The sequence below is a fragment of the Oncorhynchus mykiss genome, chromosome 19 (assembly GCF_057628025.1).
Source record: "Oncorhynchus mykiss isolate SJ-2025 chromosome 19, ASM5762802v1, whole genome shotgun sequence".
Taxonomy (NCBI): Eukaryota; Metazoa; Chordata; class Actinopteri; order Salmoniformes; family Salmonidae; genus Oncorhynchus; species Oncorhynchus mykiss.
The window spans coordinates 19057653-19083482 of NC_143040.1; the positions used below are offsets into that span (position 1 = coordinate 19057653).

Sequence of the window (25830 nt, forward strand, 5' to 3'; positions counted from 1 at the left end):
CTGATTGTATTGTATTATAGTGCTGATTGTATTGTATTATAGTGCTGGTTGTATTGTATTGTAGTGCTGATTGTATTGTATCATAGTGCTGATTGTATTGTATCATAGTGCTGGTTGTATTGTATTATAGTGCTGATTGTATTGTATTATAGTGCTGGTTGTATTGTATTGTTGTGCTGATTGTATTGTATTGTTGTGCTGGTTGTATTGTATTATAGTGCTGATTGTATTGTATTGTTGTGCTGATTGTATTGTATTGTTGTGCTGGTTGTATTGTATTGTAGTGCTGATTGTATTGTATTGTAGTGCTGATTGTATTGTATTGTAGTGCTGGTTGTATTGTATTATAGTGCTGATTGTATTGTATTGTTGTGCTGGTTGTATTGTATTGTAGTGCTGATTGTATTGTATTGTAGTGCTGGTTGTATTGTATTATAGTGCTGATTGTATTGTATTGTTGTGCTGATTGTATTGTATTGTTGTGCTGATTGTATTGTATTATAGTGCTGATTGTATTGTATTGTAGTGCTGATTGTATTATATTGTTGTGCTGATTGTATTGTATTGTTGTGCTGGTTGTATTGTATTGTAGTGCTGATTGTATTGTATTGTAGTGCTGATTGTATTGTATTGTAGTGCTGATTGTATTGTATTGTTGTGCTGATTGTATTGTATTGTAGTGCTGATTGTATTGTATTGTAGTGCTGATTGTATTGTATTGTTGTGCTGATTGTATTGTATTGTTGTGCTGGTTGTATTGTATTGTTGTGCTGATTTTATTGTTGTGCTGAAGCTCCCGCGCTCAGGTCTGTTCAACGCTGGTCCGACCAATCTGATTCCACGCTTCAAGACTGCTTCGATCACGTGGATTGGGATATGTTCCGAATTGCGTCCAACAACAACATTGGCGAATCCGCTGATTCGGTGAGCGAGTTCATTAGCAAGTGCATCGGTGATGTCGTACCCACAGCAACCATTAAAACATTCCCAAACCAGAAACCGTGGATTGATGGCAGCATTCGCGCAAAACTAAAAGTGCGAACCACTACTTTTAACCAGGTCAAGGTGACCGGAAACATGACCGAATACAAACAGTGTAGCTATTCCCTCCGCAAGGCAGTCAAACAAGCTAAGTGTCAGTATAGAGACAAAGTAGAGTCGCAATTCAACGGCTCAGACACAAGAGGTATGTGGCAGGGTCTACAGTCAATCACGGATTCCAAAAAGAAAACCAGCCCTGTTGCGGACCAGGATGTCTTGCTCCCAGACAGACTAAATAACTTCTTTGCTCGCTTTGAGGACAATACAGTGCCACTGACACTGCCCGCTACCAAAACCTGCGGACTCTCCTTCACTGCAATCGATGTGAGTAAAACATTTAAACGTGTTAACCCTCGCAAGGCTGCAGGCCACCATTGTTCCTGTTCCCAAGAAAGCTAAGGTAACTGAGCTAAACGACTACCGCCCCGTAGCACTCACTTCTGTCATCATGAAGTGCTTTGAGAGACTACTCAAGGACCATATACCTCTAGCCTACCTGACAACCTAGACCCACTCCAATTTGCTTACTGCCCCAATAGGTCCACAGACGACGCATTCGCAACCACACTGCACACTGCCCTAACCCATCTGGACAAGAGGAAGACCTATGTGAGAATGCTGTTCATCGACTACAGCTCAGCATTCAACACCATAGTACCTTCCAAACTCGTCATCAACCTCGACCCCGCCTTGTGCAACTGGGTACTGGAGTTCCTGACGGGCCGCCCCCAGGTGGTTCACCCATGACTGCGTGGCCATGCACGCCTCCAACTCAATCATCAAGTTTGCGGACGACACTACAGTGGTAGGCTTGATTACCAACAACGACCTCACACTCAACATCAACAAAACAAAGGAGATGATCGTGGACTTCAGAAAACAGCAGAGGGAGCACCCCCCCTATCCACATCGACGGGACAGTAGTGGAGAGGGTAGAAAGTTTTAAGTTCTTCGGCGTACACATCACGGACAAACTGAATTGTATTGTTGTGCTGATTGTATTGTATTGTTGTGCTGATTGTATTGTATTGTTGTGCTGATTGTATTGTATTGATGTGCTGATGCTTTATTGTATGTTTTTAATGTTGTAATGTTGTATTGATGCTGCTGCCTTCTTGACCAGGTCTCAATGGGCTTTTCCTGGTTCAACAGGTAAAAAGACAAAGGAGGAAGAAAAAACCTTCAGGGGTCTGGACGAGTCTGGACGAGTCTGACATTGTTCTGTTAAAGGGGTTACTACTAGCCTCTGGCAGGGTAGGCCCTGGCCTGATGGACCACTCGTCTGTAGACAGTCCTGGATGACAGAAGAGGAGTAACCCCAACTGACACACTGAACTTATTCATTATTGGGATAGAGCTCAGAGGCTAATAATCGTTGTGCCTTTAGACTAGTTTCTTTTGAAGAGGCTATATGGAAATTGAAAAATACATCTAGCCTTTTATGATAGAATGACACTGCCTTTCATCCAAGCACCTTGTCATAACCCTATTATCACACAGGGGTAGCCAACAATAACAAAAACAGTGTTGAGGAAACATTCAAAGGTGGCCATTTTGAGCGAGGCAGAATCCAGGTCAGGGCTTTGCTGTGTCTTTCAGCAGGATTAGGTGAAGGGACGGAGGGTTGACACTAGATCAATAATCAGTTATCTGTGTAGTGATGGTAATAATACCCCGTCCTCCTAACCCTAACCGTTCTAACCTGTTCTAACAACTTGAGTCCATCACTCAACGAAGAGGACATCTCTACATGGCCATATGCCTGGAGATGAGGGAGTAGGTCTAGGTCAGCTCACTTTATCATCAGAGTACCTTATAATCGCCCCTCAGAACAGAACCAGTGGGCTGGTTGGGTCCTTATGGGCCTCAAGGGGTAAGGTATTCCCTCATCAAATAATACATTAAGACTTGAATGAAGGGAACCTGTCTGAGTTTGTCACTTATGATTCAGCCAGTCTGCTTATTGTTGTATAACATTGACATCAGTTTCTAAACAACCCTTTCCAAAATGCATTTACATTTTTTAATTGCTACCCCTCAGGGCTGACTGATGATTTACACATTCCACCATCCATCGGATCTCCCCGAAGGGTGAAAAGTTAAACAGGCACTCCACAGGGCCTCCCTCTGGGGTCCTGACTGAAAAAGGACAGCATATGCTACCAGGACTTGGAATGTGGCCACTGTCCATTTCAAGAGACAAGACTTCCCGCAGTGTGGCAACTGCTGACCCCTTTCTTGAACAATGCAGAGACACTGGGAAGTCCCCTCCACACACACACAGCCGTGCTATGGGTAGAGCCGCCGCTGCCTCTGTGTCTCTCAACACCTGCTGGGACTTGGGAATACTTCCTCCCCCTTCCTCCCTCTTTCATTCCCTTTTCCTCACCCTTTCCTCACCCCATCACCACCCTCTCCACCATGGAGACTGTAAGTCTCTAAAGGTAAGGAGATTGAGTGTGTACCTATCCATCACATGCAAGACTGTGTAAGTTGCATGTGTGTGTAGCTTCCCACTTTTTGGAAGTCAACCACTTGATTTCGTCCCTATGTTATAACGGCATTGAACATGTCACCCTCCCTAGGAGAGGGGGTGACCTCGACAGTTTATTGTTAAAACGAGAGGCTGCCTGGATCTTTAATTTAAAGACCCTTGCTCCCTTCGGTCTCAATGTAGACTTTGATCTTAAGCCATTCCTGTGATTCTTGTGATTGTGCTATTCATTGTAAATGTTTGTAGGCCTAAGAAGCCACATTGTATCTATGATCGTATGCTATCCATTTATGTTTTTTACATGTTATTTTTAAATCTGAGAATTAACCAATGATATCAGGCCACACCCGGCCATGATTACAGACACCTGTGCGTGTCCTTTGACACTATATAAACTAGTTACCCGCAGTGTTTGTCATTATACCCTGATGAAGACAGCTTCTCTGTTGAAACGTTGGATATTAGGCTATTAAATTATTGCATCTGAGTTCCTAGTGTGCTTTTCTTTTTCATGTGTAGATTGACAAGACTTCTAATCTTTGACACATATACTGGTACAGAAAAGACAGGTACAGTATGTATTGAAAAGGGAGGATGCATACCGGACCGCTACACATAGGTATTGGCTGACTGCCTGGGGAGGCTGAGGTCCTGTGTTGCTAGGCAGGTTTGTGATGATATGTGTTTAACAAGCCTGTCCCTTAGAAAGCTATGGGATGCCTCCAAAATGGCATCCAATTGTCTGTATAATGCACTACTTTTCAGAATTTCATAATAAACATGATAAAAATACTAATAATACGGTGTTTCTATGTCAAATAGTTTTGTTATTGTGACAGAACAGAGGGCTGACACTAGATCAATTGTCAGATGCAAACTCCAAATGTAATATATTTCAACTCTATATCTGACATGGTACAGGTGTCTTCTTTTTTTAAGCCCATAACCATGTGTGTGAGGTGTATACTTTTGTTTCAAAGTAGATTTGTTTAAGACTACCAAGAAACACTCTGTGTGACCCTAAAAGGTTAAAGACAGCTGCAACTTTAGCCCACTGCAGTAAAAGTTTAAAGACAGCTGCAACTATCAATGTATCTGCAGGACTATTTCCTCAATGGAAACATGTTCATCTGAATGATGAAAGGATTCAACTCAGTAATGACACTTCCGTATTCATTTTGGTGTGCAGCTAGAAAGTGTAAAAGGTGTGGTACCACATAGAGTAAAAGGCACATTTCACACAGTATCTGACTCAGCTGAACCCCCTCTCTCTTCTGGTCTCTCCCTCCAAAACACCCAGGACCAGAGCCACCGCCACCCTGCCTGGACCCAGTACAGCCTGCCTGGACCCAGTTGAGCCTGCCTGGACCCAGTACAGCTTGCCTGGACCCAGTTGAGCCTGCCTGGAGCCAGTACAGCCTGCCTGGACCCAGTACAGCCTGCCTGGATCCAGTTGAGCCTGCCTGGACCCAGTATAGCCTGCCTGGACCCAGTTGAGCCTGCCTAGAACTAGTACAGCCTGCCTGGACCCAGTTGAGCCTGCTTGGAGCCAGTACAGCCTGCCTGGACCCAGTTCAGCCTGCCTGGCTCTCCTTGTCAGAACCCCAATCAAGAGATGTGCCCACTTGCCCCAGGAAGGCCTGGTCAGCTGTAGTGTAGCCAGGGTGACACAGTTCAGCAAATCAAATTGTATTAGTTACAAGCGCCGAATACAACAGGTGTTGTGCTTACTTAAGAGCCCCTAACCAACAGTGCAGTTTAAAAAAATACAGATAACAATAAGAGATAAAAGTAATTAAAGAGCAGCAGTAAAAAATAGCAATATATATAAGGGGGTGCCGGTACAGAGTCAATGTCCGGGGGCATTCATCACCACTTCACACATAAAGGTTATGCTAACAGTATGCTACGCTATATCACTACATTCCCATCAAGGTGAGGGATGAGGGGAGAGCTTCATTCAAATGAATTCAGTCAGGGTCTCAACATACTACTGAGAGTAAGAATAGTAGAATACACAAGGTGCAATTTCGACATTTGGTTGTGCATTAGCAGTTTTTTTCTCATTATGTCGGTCACTGACAGTCGCTCATTTAGCCCATGGCAGCTAACAATTTTTAGCTTGGTAAGTTAGTCCATTCAGCTATTTAAATTTGTTGTAATCATGGCCGAATAATGGCAAATGTGTAGAATTGCAGGAAATTAACTTTAAAATTATAATAAGTCTCTACACTCTCGCATAGGGCCCCCAAAAGGCTAGGGCCGGCCAACACCCACTCCTGACCAACACCCAGGGGAAATACCCTGACCCCTCGCTCTTTCTCTTCTTACCCATAACGCATTATTTATGACATGTTATTTCAATACAGCAATACAACTCTACAGGGAGAGAATGCAGCCATTTGGACTATTTTCTATGTGAATTTTGCACACTTAGGGTGTAAATAGTATTCATTTTAAGGTATTGTTCATGGTCACTTCTGCTGCAGACATTTATTCTATAGAATCTAGAACGTCCAGCGGTGTTTCTCACACACATTAAGAAAACACTAAACTTTTAGGGGGAAATTCGCTGACCAACAGAATGATGTGTCAACTTGTTCCTACATGCCAGTAACAGACTCCGGCAATTGTTGCCTTTTAATGCCTTTATTTGATGTTACTCGGTGTGTGTGTGTGTGTGTGTGGTGTGTGTCCTACCAGCCCTGACTCAGTGCTCTGCACATGTTAAACGTAGTCAGACAGAAACAAAGTCACATTAGACAGATGGCAGAGAGGTATAGAGCCAACCCTGCACCTGGTTCAGATGTGCTGGCTGGAATCTCAAACAGAACAGTGGGACAGACTACACTACAAACACAGGGGATTGTGGAGCTAATTGAAGCCCTTGTGTCCCCTTCCTGTTGTAGCCAGACCCTCAATTACAGACAGCCCTGAGAAAGAAAGCCCTATTATCCATTAAGGCTATACTGTCTGAGAGCAACAGCCATTTATGGCCATCTGGAATTCAGCATGAGTAAGAGGACTTTGGGGAGACACATGCATTAAAAAATATAAATAATTAAGAAAATAAGTCTCAGTATTTCAGCATGTGTGGATCGGAACAGTACAGGAAAATAATTCCTTGTTGTGCAATATCTTCAGAAACTAGTTAACAACCTTTCTCCCACTCTGTTCTCACAGTCAATTCTCTGTCCTAACAGGAGAGTCCATTACCGGGCGTGAATGCTAACATGAAGATGAAAGGGTTAACTTAGGGGTTAAACTTGGTGAAAACAACAAGAGGAATTGACCAAAATGCCATGACACCTAAACCCTCCGTGGCCATCAACCATGGTGATGATGATGATGATGATAATATTGTGCTAGCTAGCTAGTCCTCAATCCAGCATAAATATAGCCCAAACCTTTCTTACAGTGTGTCATGGAGGGATGCATTTCAAAACCTCAGAATGCGTTAAGCATTTACAGCTGATGTTAAAATAGCAACGCATGCCCCCATCCCCACCTGCTATATTTTGATCCTTTGCTTTGCATTCGCTATATATATCCGTGATGCAGATAAACTACGTCCACAATGGTACTTTGGACAAAGTGAACCATAACAAAGCGCAAACTAATATCCAACAACTGATTCGTTTCAAAACTCCACAGTCTGTGTGTGATACAACAAATGTGTAGAATATGTAGAATGTACTTTGAAACCAAAAACATATTTTATGATAAGTATGCTTTACTCCAATAGTTGAAATCTACTGACAATACCATAGAAAAGCTACGTTATACAAACACTAACATCATAATCATGCATAATAATGACTGTATACTGAAAACACCAATAGGATTGTCACGATAGAGATGCAACCTGTGTGGATAGTTATGAAATCCAATAAGATACGGTTCATATGACATCGGACCAAACGTTAATTTCTAGGGGAATATAAATACACACAGCTACTGAAATCCAAAGCCTCCCAAGCAAAGGATCCCTAGAGAAGTTAAGGAATGGATCTGGCATATCAGATGGTAATGACTAGTCTATTTTCAATTTTCTGATGACTAGTCAAACAGAAAATAGAATCCAAAAAAAATAGAAGCACTTTAAACGATTCCATGAGAATTTTGGATTGAGAAGCAAAACTTGCTAACTTCACTATGAAATAGTTACGTTTCTGTTCCACTAACCTAGAGAAGCAATGAAGCAGGTTAACAGTCACCTTGATCATTACAAAACTGCTGTTCAAAATTAGTAGTTTCCTCTACACACAGGGTCAAAGGCTCATGCTATTCTCACTTATCTAGGATCGATTTCCATAAAAACGGACATATGGTTTGATGAATACTTGGAATGCCTTGGAGGCATTGAAGGTGGCAAATTTGGTGTCATGCTATCACTTCAAACACTGAAGAATACCCAGGACAAAAACCACAAAGGAAAACCCCCATTGTTCATGATACAATAAAGTTCAGAGCTTTTTTAATTGCCGGGCGTTCCATCCCTTTCACTACTAACACACCCAGGGACACTGTTCGGCCCATGTCCCCACTGACCTCTTCCACCCCTTCTTTAAACCTTCTTTAAACCTGCCACCCTCAGCAGTGGGGCGAGGAGAGAGAAGGGGCTCTGTGCTAGCTGTCAGTCATGGCGAACTGCGTTTAAGTCTTTGTGATGCAAACACTTTAGAGATTGACAGAGAGCAGGAAGATTTAATCACAAAGAGATTCAATCTTAAAAGAAGGATGAAGCCGAAAAGAATGCCTACAGGCCATGTGATATAAGTCTGCAGTAATGAGACCCAACAACGTCAATGAGCATGAGGTTCAAATATTAAAAAAGAGGGTCTTACCTTTATCCTCAACTGTGAAGTAGAAGATATCACTTGTGGCATTGCTACCATCAAGCAGCACGTAGCAAATCTTCATTTCGTCAATATCAGCTGATGACATGAAAGGGTGAATTGGAAATGTAAGGAGGAGAATCTCTACATTCTTTAGAACATCTGAGATGATTACTCCACTTTCTACTGAATGTTACTTACAGCCCTCAGGCATCATTTTAGATTATGTCAAAGTCAAAGGCATTAAAATACTGATTCTGGCAGGAGTGTGAATACTGGTCTTACTGATATTGTAAACATAATTTTCCCAAAGTACATAACTTCCATCAATTAGATAGAATAAAATGGGAAAAAAGGTAAATATATCAGATTTTAATTTTATGAATGTTCGTTCACTTTTTCCTCAATTGTTTTTTAAATGGTTATATACACGTATATGTAATATTAAATGCTAGTCTTACCTTGTGTGAAGGCCTTGATGCTGTCATTGCCCAGGGCAGTGTTCATGATGAAGCCATGCTGTGGGGCCTCGGCCACGGAGTACTTGAGGACTTTGTGAGGACTGTCTCGATCCTCAGACTTCAGGGCCTTGCTGGTGATTAGGAAGCCAAGGTGGCCGCTATGCAGAACCCTTAGGGACGGGGCAGCCTTGTTGACCACGATCTGGGGGACCCCATTGTCAATAGTGCTGATGTGAATGGTCATCATCTGAGGCTTACGTGTCTCGTACACGGTATCAGGGAATACGTAGAAGTCGTTGTGTGTGCCGTCGGTGACGGTGAACGAGAAGCTATCCTCGTTGGACTCGGTGCCATCGTGCTTGTAGGTGATGAGGTTCTCGTTCAGGTCCTGCTTGGTGAAGGTGTTGATTGGCTGGGTGCCGTTGAACAGCAACTGGCCATGAACCGGCACCTGGGTGACCACAAAGCGCAGCAGGTTGTCTGGGGTGTCACGGTCCTCCACGGTCAACTCGAATGGGGTGATGAGCTTGTTTTCGCCCTCTCCCAACAGCAGCTTATGGACGCTCAGGACAGGTTTCTTGTTGTCCACGTCCGTGATGGACACTCTGAAGGTGCGGAAGACCGGGTTGTAGCCGTCCGTCACCTCGAACTCAAAGCTATCCATCTTCATCTCATCGTCTGAGGTGTGGATGTAGTAGATCTTGTTGCCGGCCAGCTGCAGCTGGGTGAAGGTGGAGATGGGCACACCTGGGAGGTCAGTGCATTCAAGGTGGCCTCTGCTAGGGGCACGTGTGATGCTAAAGCTGAGGAACTCATCTGGGCTGTTGATGTCAGTGGTGCTGAGCAGGTCAGTGGTGAGAGTCACTTTGCCCCCTTCTTTTAGGGTCACGCCTTTGTTGATGACATCGGGGAAAACCATGTCGATGCTTCCGATGTTGATGTAGAAGTATCGGTCGATAAGGGGGTTAATGCCATCGGTAATGTCAAACTTAAGCAGGTCACGTACACCCTCCTGGCCCGTATGCACATACTGGATCAGGTTTTTGTCGACTTCGTCTTGGGTGAAGTTCATGTCGAGGGTGATGTTGCCCACAACGTGTCCGAACTTGGTGATACGCTGGAGATAGCCTTGGCTTGGGCCGTAGCGCACAACGTAGATGAGCTCTTTGTCTTCCGAGTCCAGATCAGTAGCCTTCATGACCCTGTTGTTGATTATTTTTGTTTCTCCGATCTCAACCTCCAGTCCATCATTGATGGCCATTCTCGGTGTCTCGTCATCGACAGGAATCACCATGATGAGAATCTTCTTCTCCACTGTGTGTTTCCCGTCTGTGAGCCTAACTTCGAAACTGTCTTCTTTGGTCTCTGAGTCGTCGTGTTCGTAGATGATGTTGGAGGCCTCATTGATCTGTTCCAAGGAGAACCTGACAACAGGGACTGTGCCCGTTGTAAGCTGCTGAACTATCTTGCCATGCTTGGGGTTCTTTATGATCTCAAACTCCAGTTCATCCCCTGGAATGTCTGCATCGGCCGCATTCAGGATGGGTGTGTCGATGACCAGACTCATGCCCTCCATCACGACAAACTCACGGATAAAGAGCTCTGGTTTCTCATCATTGGCAGGGATGATGACGATGGGGAAAAAGTGGCGATCAGAGAAGTTGATGCCGTCGGAGCAACGGAAGGTGAACCTGTCTTCCACAGGCTCCACACCTTTGTGGATGCTCTGGACATAGTAGATATGACCGAGGAAGACATCTTTGAAGCTGAAGGCGGTGATGGCGGTGCCTGCTCTGGACTTCTCAGAACCTGGAGCTGGGGAGATATTCTCCACGTACCCGGATGTTGATTGGACAATAACGGTGCACAGGATGTCATTGTTGTCTGTGTCCATATCCTCAGTCATAACGTGATCCAGAGTAATGACGTTCTTCTCCCCTTCTATCACCACAAACTGCTCCCCGACGCTGACGATGGGTGGGATGCTGTCGACGGGCAGGATGGTGACGAGCACCCGGACTCCTTGGACCTTGTTGCCCCCGACGACCCATTCATCGGACATGTCGGAGATGGTGAGGTTGAAGGAGTCATGCTCTTTGAAGGAGCCAATCTCACCACTAGTGTGGGCATACATCACCACGCCGTTGATGATGTCCTGTTGGGTGAACCTCTCGGCGCGGGCACCGCTCACCAGGATCTCACCGAGCCTGGGGGGCTCCTCAACGATGAAGGTCAGCATGAGGTCGTCAGTGTCTTCGTCACGGCCCTGGATGACATTGCTGGTGATTTCAGTTGCCCCGTTCTCCAGGACATCGATGGATGCCCCTAGAAGGCCAGCAGGGAGCATGATGGTGGGGGTCTTGTCATCAACTGGGTTAATGGAGATCTTGATGATGATAGGTACCTCATGGAAGCCGTCGCTGACGTCACACTTGATAACGTCACTGAGGCTTTCCTCCCCGCCATGGATGTAGGCAATATGGCCATTTTCGATGTCCTCCAGGACAAATGTCTCACTGTTCGACATATCGATCCCTAAATACTGCAACTGCCCATAGCGAGGAATCTGGGTCACAGTGAATAGAATATTTTCATATTCTGTGTCCTGGTCGGTGGCATCGAGCTCCTTCTTAGTGATGATGTACGTGCTTCTCTCCTGGCAAGTGAAACCAGTGTTGGTGATAAAGGGAGGTTTGTTGTCAACGGGCTGTAAGAAAATAGTGAATAGTCCATCTACTGTATTCCCAGCAGTATCCTCCACAATGAATGTGAACTGAAGTACTTTTGGAGTGATGCCGAGTTCCTGGTCTGGGGGCTTGTAGGCCACTTTGTGGTGGTTGACCTGCGCCTGTGTGAACTCACTGATCACAGAGTCGGGACTGTCAGTCAGAACAATGTCACCCAGGGGGGCCGGGTTGTTCTCATCTGTGTCAGTGGGGGACTTGGTGACGGTATATTTCAGATCCCTGTCATCCGAGTCCAAATCTGTGTAACGCAAAAACGTCTTCTTGAAGTGAGTCAGCTCATACTCTTGCACTGTCATGTGAAGCGTGGTCCCTGGGTAGAGCTCTGGTGGGAGGTCATCCACCGGGTGGATTTTAATGGTGAAGGTATGCTCACCGGACTGGTTTGGTGGGTTATTGTCATCTTGGACGCGGAACACAAACTGATCCATCACAGTGGTGGTGCTGTGAGGCCCAATGTGGCGGTAGAAGAGCTTCCCATCTAGAATGTCCTGCTGGAAACATTCGGTCACCACCTGTTCAAACATCTCATCTGTCTCACTGAACTTCCAGAGAGAGGGGTTAGAGGGAGGCTCCACTTGTCTGAGGATAAGCTCCCCTACAGTGGAGTATGGGGCCTCAAGGATGAATTTAATGGTAGAATCCTCTGAGTCTATGTCTGTGGCGCTCAGAATGAAGGGGGAAATCTGCATGATTTCATTCTTGAAAAGCACCAGGCCGGTGTTTGCATTGATAATAGGGGGTTCATCGTCAGTGGGGGCTATAGTGATAGGGAACAAAAACTCGACCTCATTGCTGCCATCAGTCATTCTAAAAATGATGTTGTCGCTGTAGGTGTCGCTGCCGTCGTGCTGGTAAACCACGATGCCGGCATCTAAATCGGCCGGTGTGAAGAATTTCCTGCGCGCGCCGAGCACCGTCAGCTCGCCGTGCTTCAAGCCGTCCACCACTGTGATTTTCACATTGTCCAGGTTATCTTCATCACTGATCTCTAAGTTGTGAGAGCTGGAGAGAGTTCTGGACTGGCCCTCAAACAAAAGCTGCCCTATGTTCTTGGTTGCTACGGGAGCAAGAGTATTCATAGGCTTCACCACAATCATAAAGGCAAACGTATCAGAGACGGCGCCCTCTGTATCTACAATTTCAAACTCGAGCTGGAAAATCCTCTCTACTTCTGAATCCTCGGACGGAGGCTTATAGGCTATCTTCAAATCTTTAATGTCTCTCTGGTAGAACGAGGTGATGGGGAGGTTCTGATCATCTGTACTGATGATGTAGCCTTGCTGATGGTCCAGGGGGGACGTAATGTTAAATATTAAGTCATCTGGATCAGATTCAACATCCTCGGCAGCCAACATATCACTGGTGATAGCTGTCATCACAAACTGATCAATCTCCATCATCATCATAGCAACAAAACTAGGCTTGGGAGGGGTGTTCTCTGTACCCTCTCTAATTCTAACCATGATCTGGAAATGCTCCTGCATAATGGTGTTTCCCTCATTATCCTGCAGCTCTACCAACATGGGGATATAGTCTCTGTTAGGAGAGTTGGTGGTGGATGTGTGCTTGTAGCGAATGCCTTGCTTAAGAAACTCATCACAGTCCATCATCTGGCCATTAGTGGAATTATTTAAAAGGGTGCCATACCTGGGGAGACCGCCGGCGCCGACCAGCGTGGCGACCTTGCACTGAGTGACACCATCCTCAAAGGAAAAGTCCAGGCCCTTTTTGTCAATGGGGTTGCTGTTGCCGTTGAGCTTGTCCACAGCCAGGGGCATGTTCCTGGTGAGGACCTCCAGCTGCTGGAAGACCACCTCCACCTCCAGCATGAAGGGGATGACCACCGTGTCCGTCTGGGAGTCGTAGCGTAGCTGCAGCTTCACCCTGTCTTTACTGGGGCTCCGGGAACCAAAATGAGTGTATTTCACCTCATCACCGCCAAACGCACAGGGGAACTTCTTAGGGCTAAGCATTCCGGGTTTTTGGGCCAGTGGGTCATTCTCCAGGACCGTGATGGAGCAGCGGTCTCCGGGCTGCACCTCAGTCACCAGGTCATTGACAGCGTCCAGGTACACAGACTTCCCGAAGGGAACACGGAGGCCATTGTTGGCCACAACGATGCTGTCAGCATGATGTCCTTGTCGTTGATGGTAAAGGAAAGCTGAATCGAATTGGTGGGGCTCCGCGTCCACAGAGGAAAAGCAAAAGACAAGAGTGAAAAGCACAAAGAGGCATCTCAACAAACGTGCCTGCCCTTTACAAAGTCCTGTCCTCTGCAGACAACCAGCCATGTCCACTGCCAGTTGCCCTGCCACTTTGTATAACTCAGCAGAAATAAATGTCCTTCAAATCAAATCTCTCCAGAGAAGAAAAAAGATGAGAAAAAGTAAACCCCACTCTGGCAGTTGAAAAGTTTAAGCTTGGGTCTCTGGTTCTCTCTCTCTCTGCTCCCTCTTTCTCTCTCTCTGTCCACTCACACTCACACAGGAAAAGTGTAGTTGATCTTATGGTGCAGGTAATACTGAAGCAGGAGACAGTGACAGCTTCCCCAGACTCCTCCCTCTGACAACACGGAGAGAATGCCTCCCGCCCCCAACAGCTAATTTAAGAAAACACATTGGACAGCCCCTCCAGTACCCTTGCCTATCCCCCCACCCTTCCCCTTGCCTATCCCCCCCTTGCCTATCCCCTCCCTCCCCACTCTCTTCCCCCTGCCTATCCCCTCCCTCCCGCTCTCTTCCCCCCTGCCTATCCCCTCCCAGCCTTCCCTCCTCCTCTATAGCCCCCCAGCCTTCCCTGTCTTAGCCCCCCATCCTCCTCTGGCCCTCAACAAACTACCTAAACAACTCCTCCTCTCCAAAAGAAACCTAAATCATCAGTTGAAGACCTCCAAAAATGCTGTGTCCAGGTTTTCAAGACAACACATGCAGATTTGGCTTTAATGTGGGTTGGGACCCAAAGTGGGCCCTGGGCATGTATGTGAGAGAAGGGTTGTGAAAATAATCACACACTATTTCTTTTTAATTTGGGTTGATGGAGGACGATTTTGGTCACGGGAGGAACATCAATTTCTCATTTGGGTCTCGAGCTGAAAAAGTTTAAGAACCCCTGGTCTAAACACATTGATAATAGACCTTACATAAAGACACAGTTTGATGAATGCATATTAAAGATTAAGGAGGATGTGATGATTTTGTGGAGTATTACGTTAAATGTTTCAGATTCAAACACCAGTGCTGATTTAGAGGTTCGCTTTCATTGTGCATTAAACATGATCGAACATTGAACAGGAGCGTTTGAAGTGCAAGGCAATGACACTGTGGAACACTGACGATAGTGCCCTCTATTGGGTCACCTGGTGCAGGTTACACGAACTACGGTTAATGAACTACATTCCAACCAAAATAGAAAACCCTAAAAAATCCCATTTAGTCAGTTAACATGATCAGTTAAATATGAAATGCAAAAAACTAAGTAATAAGAGTTTTAAAATATCACATACATCAAGTTTTCCTCAGAGTATTTTCATGGTCAGATATTATGAGGTTTAGGTAGGCAGGTAACCTGCCCCATTAGTTTGGAAGACACTTTGAAGTCAACTCGGTGCTCTGATAGGCTATATCATCAGCGATCGCCATTGTAATTTCACATTGTGCTTCACATGAACAGTGGGGTCTTTCAGAAGGGCCAGGTCCAATGCTAATGAACCATGACATCTCTCTCATTATACGGTGGCCTGACAGACAGGCTACCAGAGAATACCCAAAGCCAAGGTCAGTAACGTAATGTCCTCTTCCTCCCCTCCACTCTATTCCTGTGTTCAGGGGCCCTGGTGTATCATCATACCACAACCCCTCACACCTTGGGGTTAACAAGCTTCTATTCTATTTTTCGCTGCATGGGATGATATTTGATAAGGTTTAGAATATCATCATACAAAGCTGTTGATGTTTAATGCAGCAGAAAACACTAGATAACATATGCACAAGGAAAACCTATGCACAAAGAAAACCTTGAAGTGTTGTTCCCAAGACATCCTATACAGTGCATTCGGAAAGACTTTCCACTTTAAATTGTTTTACCCCTCATCAATCTACACACAACACCCCATAATGACAAAGCAAAAACAGTTTTTTTGATTTTTTTGTGTGCAAATGTATATATATATATATATATATATATATATATATATATATATATATATATATATATATATATATATATAAAAAACAGAAATATCACATTTACATAAGTATTCAGACCCTTTATTCAGTACTTTGTTGAAGCACCTTTGGCAGCGATTACAGCATCGAGTCTTCTTGGGTATGACGCTACAAATCAAATCAATCAAATAAAATGTTATTAGTCACATGCGCCGAATACAACAGGTGTAGGTAGACCTTACAGTGAAATGCTTACTTATGAGCCCCTAACCAACAATGCAGTTTTAAAAAATACAGATAAGAAATAAAAGTAACAAGTAATTAGAGAGCAGCGGTAAAATAACAATAGTGTGAATATATACAGGGGGTACGGGTACAGAGTCAATGTGCAGGGGCACCAGTTAGTTGAGGTAATATGTACATGTAGGTAGAGTTATTAAAGTGACTATGCATAGATGACAACAGAGAGTAGCAGCGGTGTAAAAGAGGGGGAAAGGGGGGACCTAGGCACACCTGTATTTGGGGAGTTTCTCCATTCTACTCTGCAGATCCTCTCAAGCTCTGTCAAGTTGGATGGGGAGCTTCGCTGCACAGCTATTTTCAGGTCTCTCCAGAGATGTTCGATTGGGTTCAAGTTCGGGCTCTGGCTGGGCCATTCAAGGACATTCAGAGACTTGTCCCGAAGCCATTCCTGCGTTGTCTTGGCTGTGTGCTTAGGGTCGTGTTACTGTTGGAAGGTGAACCTTAACCCTAGTCTGAGGTCATGAGCACTCTGTAGCAGGTTTTGTTTTTATCAAGGACCTCTCTGTACTTTGCTCCGTTCATCTTTCCCTCAATCCTGACTAGTCTCCCAGTAGCTCCCACTGATAAACATCCCTACAGCATGATGCTGCCACCACCATGCTTCACCGTAGGGATGGTGCCAGGTTTCCTCCAGACTTGGAGTGGCTTCCATCTGGCCACTCTACCATAAAGGCCTGATTGGTACAGTGCTGCAGAGATCTCCACAGAGGAACTCTGGAGCGACCAGCGGGTTCTTGGTCACCTGCCTGACCAAGGCCTTCTCCTACGATTGCTCAGTTTGGCCCGGTGGCCAGCTCTAGGAAGAGTATTGGTGGTTCCAAACTTCTTCCGTATAAGAATGATGGCCACTGTGTTCTTGGGGACCTTCAATGCTGCAGACATGTTTTGGTACCCTTCTCCAAGACATGTGCCTCGACACAATCCTGTCTCGGCGCTCTACGGACAATTCCTTCGAACTCATGGCTTGGTTTTTGCTCTGAGATGCACTGTCAACTGTGGTACCTTATATAAACAGGTGTGTGCCTTTCCAAATCATGTCCAAACCAATTGAATTTACCCCAGGTGGACTCCAATCAAGTTTTAGAAACATCTCAGGGATGATCAATGGAAACAGGAAGCACCTGAGCTCAATTTCGAGTCTCATAGCAAAGGGTCTGAATTGTTTAATTTTTTTAATAGATTTGCTAAAAAAAAATCTAAATACCTGTTTTCGCTATTGTGTGTAGATTGATGAGGAAAAACATTTATTTAATCCCTTTTAGAATATGTTTGTAATGTAACAAAATATTGAGTAAAGGAAGGAGTCGGAATACTTTCTGAATGCACTGAATGTAGTCCTCCATATGACCCCTGTGGAATATAAAATGAACTAAGGGAGAGGATTTTATTGGTAACTTGAGCCATGTTTTAACATGATCCTTCATCCCTGGGAAATAGACATGGACAACAGTAGAGATTGGAGGATCAGTTTACAAAACGGATGTTCAGCCTCTTAGTCCACTCAAACAGTACACATTGACCTAACTCAACATCAACACTCGCTTGAACAAAAATACATTTTCAAATGCAACTGTCAACAGCAAAACAAAATGGCACCAGGTATACAGGCCTACAGGGCAAATATTGAACGCCGCAATAAGTTAAACAATGTGACATGTGTGACCTGGTCATGTGGCGGTTTATGATCTGTTCACGGGGTTGGTGCCCTTTAGGGTCAAGTCTCTGGGACACCCCGGCACCAAACTCCTCTCGGTCACACACTGAGAACCACCTGGCATCAGCTGGCCTAGCGGGACAGGTGGGGTGACAGTGACCCTGGGACACTGGCCTCATCCCCTAACAAACCCCTTCCTTTAATGACACTAGACTAGAAACAGCTTATGTTACAATCAGAGAGATACTGTTAGCAAGAAGCCATTTCAATCAATCAGTCAATCAATCTACAAAGCAGAACCAAAGTGTCCAGGAAAAACGCCCAAGTATGAAGAACCCTAGAGAGGAACCAGGCTTTCCATATGTGTATGAGTAAATATCATATTTATGATTCTTGTCATAATTGTTTATAGCTAGGCTATATTACTGATGATTGGAAGTGACCTGCAGAATTCGATAGACCACGTCTCTGCTGTAGTTAAAAAAGCACTGGATGACCTTTCCTATAAATGATTAGTAGAACGTCCAAATATATCCTTTGCGGTGGGCTGTCACCGGCATCAGATTTAAAGCCATGCAATGATGGAAACCCCCCTCCGAGGCCCGTCCTCCCAGGATATGGAGAGATGGAGAGGAGTTGATCTCATCTCATGACGCGACACATGATCTAGGCATCTACGCCAGCAGCCAGATCTTCAGCATTCTCACGTCAATGTCTTAGATTTTTTATGATTATTATATATTTCATCTAAACTATGATTGGACGACAGTAAGCACCAGGGTTCGCTGGGTTCTCATGATGGTGGGTCACGAAGACACAGCATGACACAGAGAGACGTGTTGTGGTCCGATTGGGGATCCAGGGAGAATGTGAGAATGCACCCTCGGTATGGCGCGGCGCAAGGTCACGTTAAGATAAATATACTTAGTGACCTTTTATAGAGTAACGTGTATGATAGCTATTAAGCTATAATCATGATGACGTTGGTCCACACAGTTTCAATATTAAAAAAAGTATTCTATACTTCTTTCTCTTTTATCATGATTACCAAGTATAGTCAAGGAGAATAAGGAATTATTATTGCAGAAACCCAAACTTACTGTTCTAGAAATGTAAGTGTAGCAATAATTTCTCATTCATTCACTCATTCTACCACAGCTGGTACAAATGAAATACAGTTTTAAGTGATTAATATGGCTGTTCTGTCACTGAATCACTTTCTGGTGAAATGGGCTCAATCTATAAATCAATTTAATACGGATAGGATGCACTGGACATTAATCTTCTGTACATTTTTTATAACGTATTTTTTACCTTTATTTAACTAGGCAAGTCAGTTGAGAACAAATTCTCATTTATAATGACGGCCTACCCTGGCCGAACCCTCCACTAACCCACAAGACGCTGGGTCAATTGTTTGCCGCCCTATGGGACTCCCGATCATGGCCGGTTGTGCTACAGCCCGGGATCAAGCCCGGGTCTGTGGTGACGCCTGTAGCATTGCGATACAGTGCCTTAGAACTCTGCGCCACTCGGTCCCCCCCGGGATGAGATTTTTATAAGGGGGCCCATTGAACAACGCATGGGTGGGTGAACTCTGGGTGAGCTGCTGAACTTATACCTTAAATAACGCAGATAAAAATAAAAGGCTGTACTGTTTCTGGAGATACTGACGCGTTTCGGACAACACTGCATGGTACTTAGCAACCTCCTCCCGTGACAAACGCCCCTTAACGTGTGCCGAATACCCAGCATGGCATGCATTCTGCATCTGGTCCTTTCATTACATCTCCTAAATAAGTCCTGCATTACCTCCGCTCGTCTGGACAGTTATAGGAATGGAACGGTGGGTGTGTCCGAATGGTGTAACTATAGAAACAAACAAACCAAGCTTTTTATATAACTGTATAACCCCAATGGCAATTTACTTTATTTCTACGGTTTAAGAAAGTATTTCAGTTTCGCACCAAGCAGGATAGGGTTTCCTCTCTAGTTGTCATCCAATCCAGGCAGTATTGTAGTTCATTATGGACCATTAGATTGTTCCAGGGGTTAAATGCTATGTAGAAATGTTTGCAGTGACTGCCAAAAGAGTTGCGCTGAGTGTATGTGCTGCCTGTGGATGCTGCCTAGGATTAGCCTAGCATTAGCACAAGCCTAGCATTAGCCTAGAGATAGCATTAGCCATAGCTGTTGAGTCACAGTACAGTAACAGTATATAACACATGGCATAGTGCTGACTGACTCATTAGCTTGACTGTACTGTATCAATGGCCTAGTTGTGTGAGGTTTACCTTCTCTGTTCCCTTGGGGCCATGCTCTTAATGATGGCCTTTGGTAAACAGAGAAAGGTTGGGCAGGGGCCAGGGCATTCAGCTCCTGCTGCTGCCAGGTCTCACTTCACCATCCTGGGGACAGGCACACGATGACAGACCCTTAATGACCCATGATGGATGGAGAACAAAGCCGAAGTGTATTCTCAAATCCCCCTCTTTCCTCCCGAGAAGAGATTGGGAATTCCTACTGTCTATGTCATTCTTGACTTTTGCAGCAGTTGTTTGTTCCACTAAGGTGAAGTCAAATTGAGGTCCAGGCAGAAGCTTATATGACTCATGCTTTCCGGTAATTTTCCCCATCTTCCAAATTTTCCCATTACAACCATCGAGAGTTAAGGACTATAAGGTTCTATCTGCATTTTTGTCAAAATTGAATTATTGCCATAGCCTTGTTCTGTCCAATGTTCTCTATATAGTATATATATAGTACCCATATAGTACTCTAAATACCCCAATTCATGTTGTTAAGATCCAAAGAATACAAGATACTAATCACTGACACCATTCAAGCAATGAGGGTTCGGAACTTTAAAGACAATTATCTCAGAATCATCTTTTTGCAGATATGAATTTAAAGGGGATTTTTTAAACTTTAAACTCGGACAAAACAGAGATGCTAGTTCTAGGTCCCAAGAAACACAGAGATCTTCTGTTGGATCTGACAATTCATCTTGACGCTTGTACAGTCGTCTCAAATAAAACTGTGAAGGACCTCGGCGTTACTCTTGAAACCTGATCTCTGTTTTGACGAACATATCAAGAATATTTCAAGGACGGCTTAAAAAAAAAATCTTCGTAACACTGAAAGAAATCAGAAACTTTCTGTCCAAAGATTATGCAGAAACATGTATCCATGCTTTTATCACTTCTAGATTAGACTACGGCAATGCTCTACTTTCCAGCTACCCGGATAAAGCACTAAATTAACTTCAGTTATTGCTAAACACGGCTGATAGAATCTTGACTAGAACCTAAACATTTGAACATATTACTCTACTGCTAGCCTCTCTACTCTGGCTTCCTGTTAAGGCTAGGGCTGATTTCAAGGTTTTACTGCTAACCTACAAAGCATTACATGGGCCTGCTCCTACCTATTTTTCTGATTTGGTCCTGCCTGTACATACCTACATGTATGCTACGGTCACAAGACGCAGGCCTCCTTAATGTCCCTTGAATTTCTAAGAAAACAGCTGGAGGCAGGGCTTTATAGAGCTTCATTTTTATGGAATGATCTGCCTATCCATGTAAAAGATGCAGACTAGGTCTCGACCTTTAAGTCTTTATTGAAGACTCATCTCTTCAGTAGGTCCTATGATTGAGTGTAGTCTGGCTCAGGAGTGTGAAGGTGAACGGAAAGGCACTGGAGCAACAAACTGCCCTTGCTGTCTCTGCCTGGCCGGTTCCCCTCTCTCCACTGGGATTCTCTGCCTCTAACCCTATTATGGGGGCTGAGTCACTGGCTTACTGTTGCTCTTCCATGCCATCCCTAGGAGGGGTGGGTCACTTGAGTGAGTTGAGTCACCGACGTGATCTTTCTGTCCGGATTGGTGCCCCCATCGGGTTCGTGCCGTGGGCGAGATCTTTGTGGGCTATACTCGGCCTTGTCTCAGGGTAGTAAGTTGGTGGTTGAAGATATCTCTCTATTGGTATGGGGGCTGTGCTTTGGCAAAGTGGGTGGGGTTATATCCTGCCTAGTTTGCCCTTTCAGGGGTATCGTCGGACGGGGCCACAGTGTCTCCCGACCCCACCTGTGTCCGCCTCCAGTATTTATGCTGCAATAGTTTGTGTCGAGGGCTAGGGTCAGTCTGTTATATCTAAAGTATTTCTCCTGTCTTATCCGGTGTCTTGTGTGAATTTAAGTATGCTCCCTTTAATTCTCTCTCTCTCTTTTTCTATCTTTCTCCTTCTCTCTCTCTTTCTCTCTGAGGACCTGAGCCCAAGGAACATGCTTCAAGACTACCTGGCCTGATGACTCCTTGCTGTACCCAGTCCACCTGGTCGTGCTGCTTCTCCAGTTTCAACTGTTCTGCCTGCGGCTATGGAACCCTGACCTGTTCACCAGACGTGCTACCTTGTCCCGGACTTGCTGTTTTGGACTCTCTCTCTACCGCACCTGCTGTCTCTAACTCTGAATGATCTGCTATGAAAAGCTAACTGACATTTACTCCTGAGGTGCTGACCTGTTGCACCCTCTACAACCACTGTGATTATTATTATCTGACTCTGCTGGTCATCTATGAATATTTGAACATATTGGCCGTGTTCTGTTATAATTTCCAACCGGTATAGCCCAAAAAGGACTGGTTCCTCTCTAGGTTTCTTCCTAGGTTCAGACCTTTCTAGGGACTTTTTCCTAGCCATCGTGCTTCTACATCTGCATTGCTTGCTGTTTGGGGTTTTAGGCTGGGTTTCTGTACAGCACTTTGTGACATCGGCTGATGTAAAAAGGGCTTTATAAATACATTTGATTGATTGATAATCCCAAGCGTTCGCATAATTTTGTCTTTATCTTCCATGAATTTGATTTACAGAAGTCCCTAACAGATTACTGGTCATGCATATACATTGTCAAACATTTACCATGTACACTGAGTAGACCAAACATTAGGAACACCTCCCTAATATTGAGTTGGGACCCCCCTTTGCCCTCAGAACAGCCTCAATTCATCAGGGCATAGATTCTACAAGGTGTCGAAAGCGTTCCACAGGGATGCTGGCCCATGTTGACTCCAATGTATCCCACAGTTGTGTCAAGTTGGCTGGATGTCCTTTGGGTGGTGGACCATTCTTAATACACATGGGAAACTGTTGAGTGTGAAAAACCCAGCAGCATTGCAGTTCTTGACACAAACTGGTGTGCCTGCCAGCTACTACCATACTCCGTTCAAAGGCACTTACGTTTTTGGTCTTGCCCATTCACCCTCTGAATGTCACACATACACAATCCATGTCTCAAGGCTTAAAAATCCTTCTTTAACCTGTCTCCTCCTCTTCATCTGGATTTAACAAGTGACATCAATAAAGGATCATAGCTTTCACCTGGTCATGGAAAGAGCAGGTGTTCTTAATGTTTTGTATGAATACTCACCTGTGTGCCCAGGGCAGCAAGCAACCACAAATCTGAATGACCCAAGTATGACTTTCTCCACTTTGTAATCAAATTAATGCATTGACAAAGTTATTATTAGGGAAAATTGACATTCAGAGTAACCTGGCAAAAGAATATAAAGAAAAATCATTTAATTATATAATCTACATTCTTGTGGAACAAAAGGTGCTATCTGGAACCTAAAACGGTTCTCCAGCTGTCCCCATAGGATAACCCTTTGAAGAACCCTTTTTGGTTCCAGGTAGAACACTTTTAGGTTCCATGTAGACCCTTTCCACAGAGGGTTCTACATGACACCCAAAAGGTTTCTACCTGGATCCAAAAAGGCTTCTCCTATGGGGACAGCCGACTAACCCTTTTTTGTGTAAGCTACCATATAGTGTACCATATAGTGTAGGCTACCATATAGTGTAGGCTACCATATAGTGTAGACTACCATATAGTGTAGGCTACCATATAGTGTAGGCTACCATATATTGTAGGCTACCATATAAGGACATAAACATTTGTTTTACTTTAGCATTATATAGGTCTGTAATTTCCTAACCATGTCCATGACACCACTTACTTCTGCATTCTGCTGTGTACTGTAGCACCACCACCTCGTCGTGTAGGTTGTCTGGTCATATCTGTCACACTGTGTTCACGCCGTGTTTAAAAACATTATTTGCATTCTCAACAAGTCCGTAAAGTTTATAGCTCTTGAACATCTCAAAACCTCTACATCATGGTGTTGATGAATGGCTAGTTACAGCTGCACGGGACAGTTGTGGACAATGCATTCTGGCTGTTCGTGACAGAGGCTGCCTTTACACAGGCAGCCCAATTCTGATTTTTGTTTCACTTATTGGTCTTTTGACCAATCAGATTAGTTCTGAAAAAGATCTGTTGTGAAAAGATCTGATGTGATTTGTCAATGACCAATTAGTGGAAAATGATCAGAATTTGTCTGCCTGTGTAAACGCAGCCCTAATCACCCACAGTTTTGTACTCAAGTGAGCAAGCTTTGTCAGGACTGTTAATAAGTGTGAAGCAGATGCTGAGGATCAGACAGTGAGGAGACAGACAGGATGTTCTGGTGCTCACCACTCAGAGGCTTTTATTTACAATATTAACAGGTGCAGGACAAATTGGCCAATATACGTTGTACAGAAAATAACAAACAGGACGTTGACAAAGACTTGAAAAAATCAAAGATATTCTCAGTAAAAACTATTCAGGCAACAACTATTTCCCGATAACAAAACTCAGGTATGGCTCTACTCTAGCCAACCTGCTACCTGCCCAGCCTGCTCTCTCCCAGGCAAAGGCAAATTGAGCACCTAAGTACTCTTTCCAGGAACTCCTTTCCGCTAGGAATGTTCCAACATGATAGCCCACAATACCTTTCTATCACAAATGCATAATTTCACATGGACATCCCAACATATCATAAACAACGGTTTTACATCATTTCACATGGACACATTGGGGGTTCTACTAAGCTAACACATGAAATTGTTTTAAGATGGTCATACCAAGGATCATTTAGATATTTGATTTTGAACTTTAGGTCCCTTGTAGCTATAAAAAAACAAAAACATTATTTGATACAAATATTGAATTTAAGCTTTACTACTTGTTGGCGATACGTTGCAGTGACAATTAATAAAGAGTCTTTCTCAAACCAATCATTTGTTTCTCTGTCATTGTCTAGAAGTCACAGACAATAAGGCAATGGCAAATACTCAGCACCTTCATACTTCACACAGAATTCAGTCACCTCATACTTGGATCTTGTCACAGAAAATCCTACTTCAGTGAACCTATGGGCCCTGGCACTTCTAGTGGAAAACCTGGAACTGTTGGCTACACGAGGGTCAACCCCTGCATCTTGGGGGACGAGGGAAGGGGACAGTACAGTTGCAGTGGGGTGGAATGTTTTCTTAGTTGTGGATGGAGTGTCCCATATAGCAGAGCTGGGTCTGCAGCTGCTGTCCAGGCAAAAGCCATGCACCCTGCCGGGACGCTGTCTGCCACAGTTACAGTATATTACATGGGAATGTTACATTGCACTGTACTGTGTCGTTGAATGACCAGACTAGCCCACTTGTCCATGCTGTCCCCATTCTGTCAGGTATAAAGTTACTGTAATGGCTTACACTCGTGGGAATTGGCCTATATGGATCGGGCAAAATTCAAATGTTTCTTACAGAAGAAATATGGAAAGCTTATGCATAACCATAGTAGCAATTCAAAATGAACAGTTTGGAGATTGAGAACATTATCAGACTAAAATGCGAGGACAAAACAGTCAATCTGACACAAGACTGAATCCAAACATCACAGTGTTGATTTTATGTGCATTTTACATTTACTGCACCTTTCCCCGCATTTGTTGATAAGGAAATCAGAAAAAAAGCTGTGGATACATTCAGTAACATGATGAGAATATTCATGGGACATTTGGGGTAGGTACAACATAAGACAAAAAAAAGGAGGGAAAAAAAGTGTTTGAGTGAGAGGACTAACTGGTTTCTTTCCCCAGGTAGCCACACATCTCTCCAAAGTAATCAATGCACTTTTATGACTCAAAGAGTCTTTACCTCTAAGGTGCTTTTTTTCAGCTTCTCCTAGCTGCTGTTGAGGAACTAGAGCAAGCAGACTTGTAGTTGTGTTGAACACAGCCCCGTATTCCCAGCATC

General features: G+C 44.3%; 1 protein-coding gene across 1 annotated transcript in view; it reads right to left on the minus strand.

Annotated features, from left to right (window-relative positions):
• LOC110498645 (FRAS1-related extracellular matrix protein 2) overlaps positions 1-14156 on the minus strand; it is a 54810-nt gene extending 40654 nt beyond the window's left edge. The window contains exons 1-2 of the mRNA XM_036954239.2: positions 8835-14156; positions 8383-8472 (exon numbers count right to left, since the gene is read on the minus strand). Coding sequence (XP_036810134.2) covers positions 8383-8472; positions 8835-13872 — 5128 coding nt within the window. The 5' untranslated portion in view covers positions 13873-14156. The remainder of the gene's footprint in view (positions 1-8382; positions 8473-8834) is intronic.
• Positions 14157-25830: the final 11674 nt, after the last annotated feature.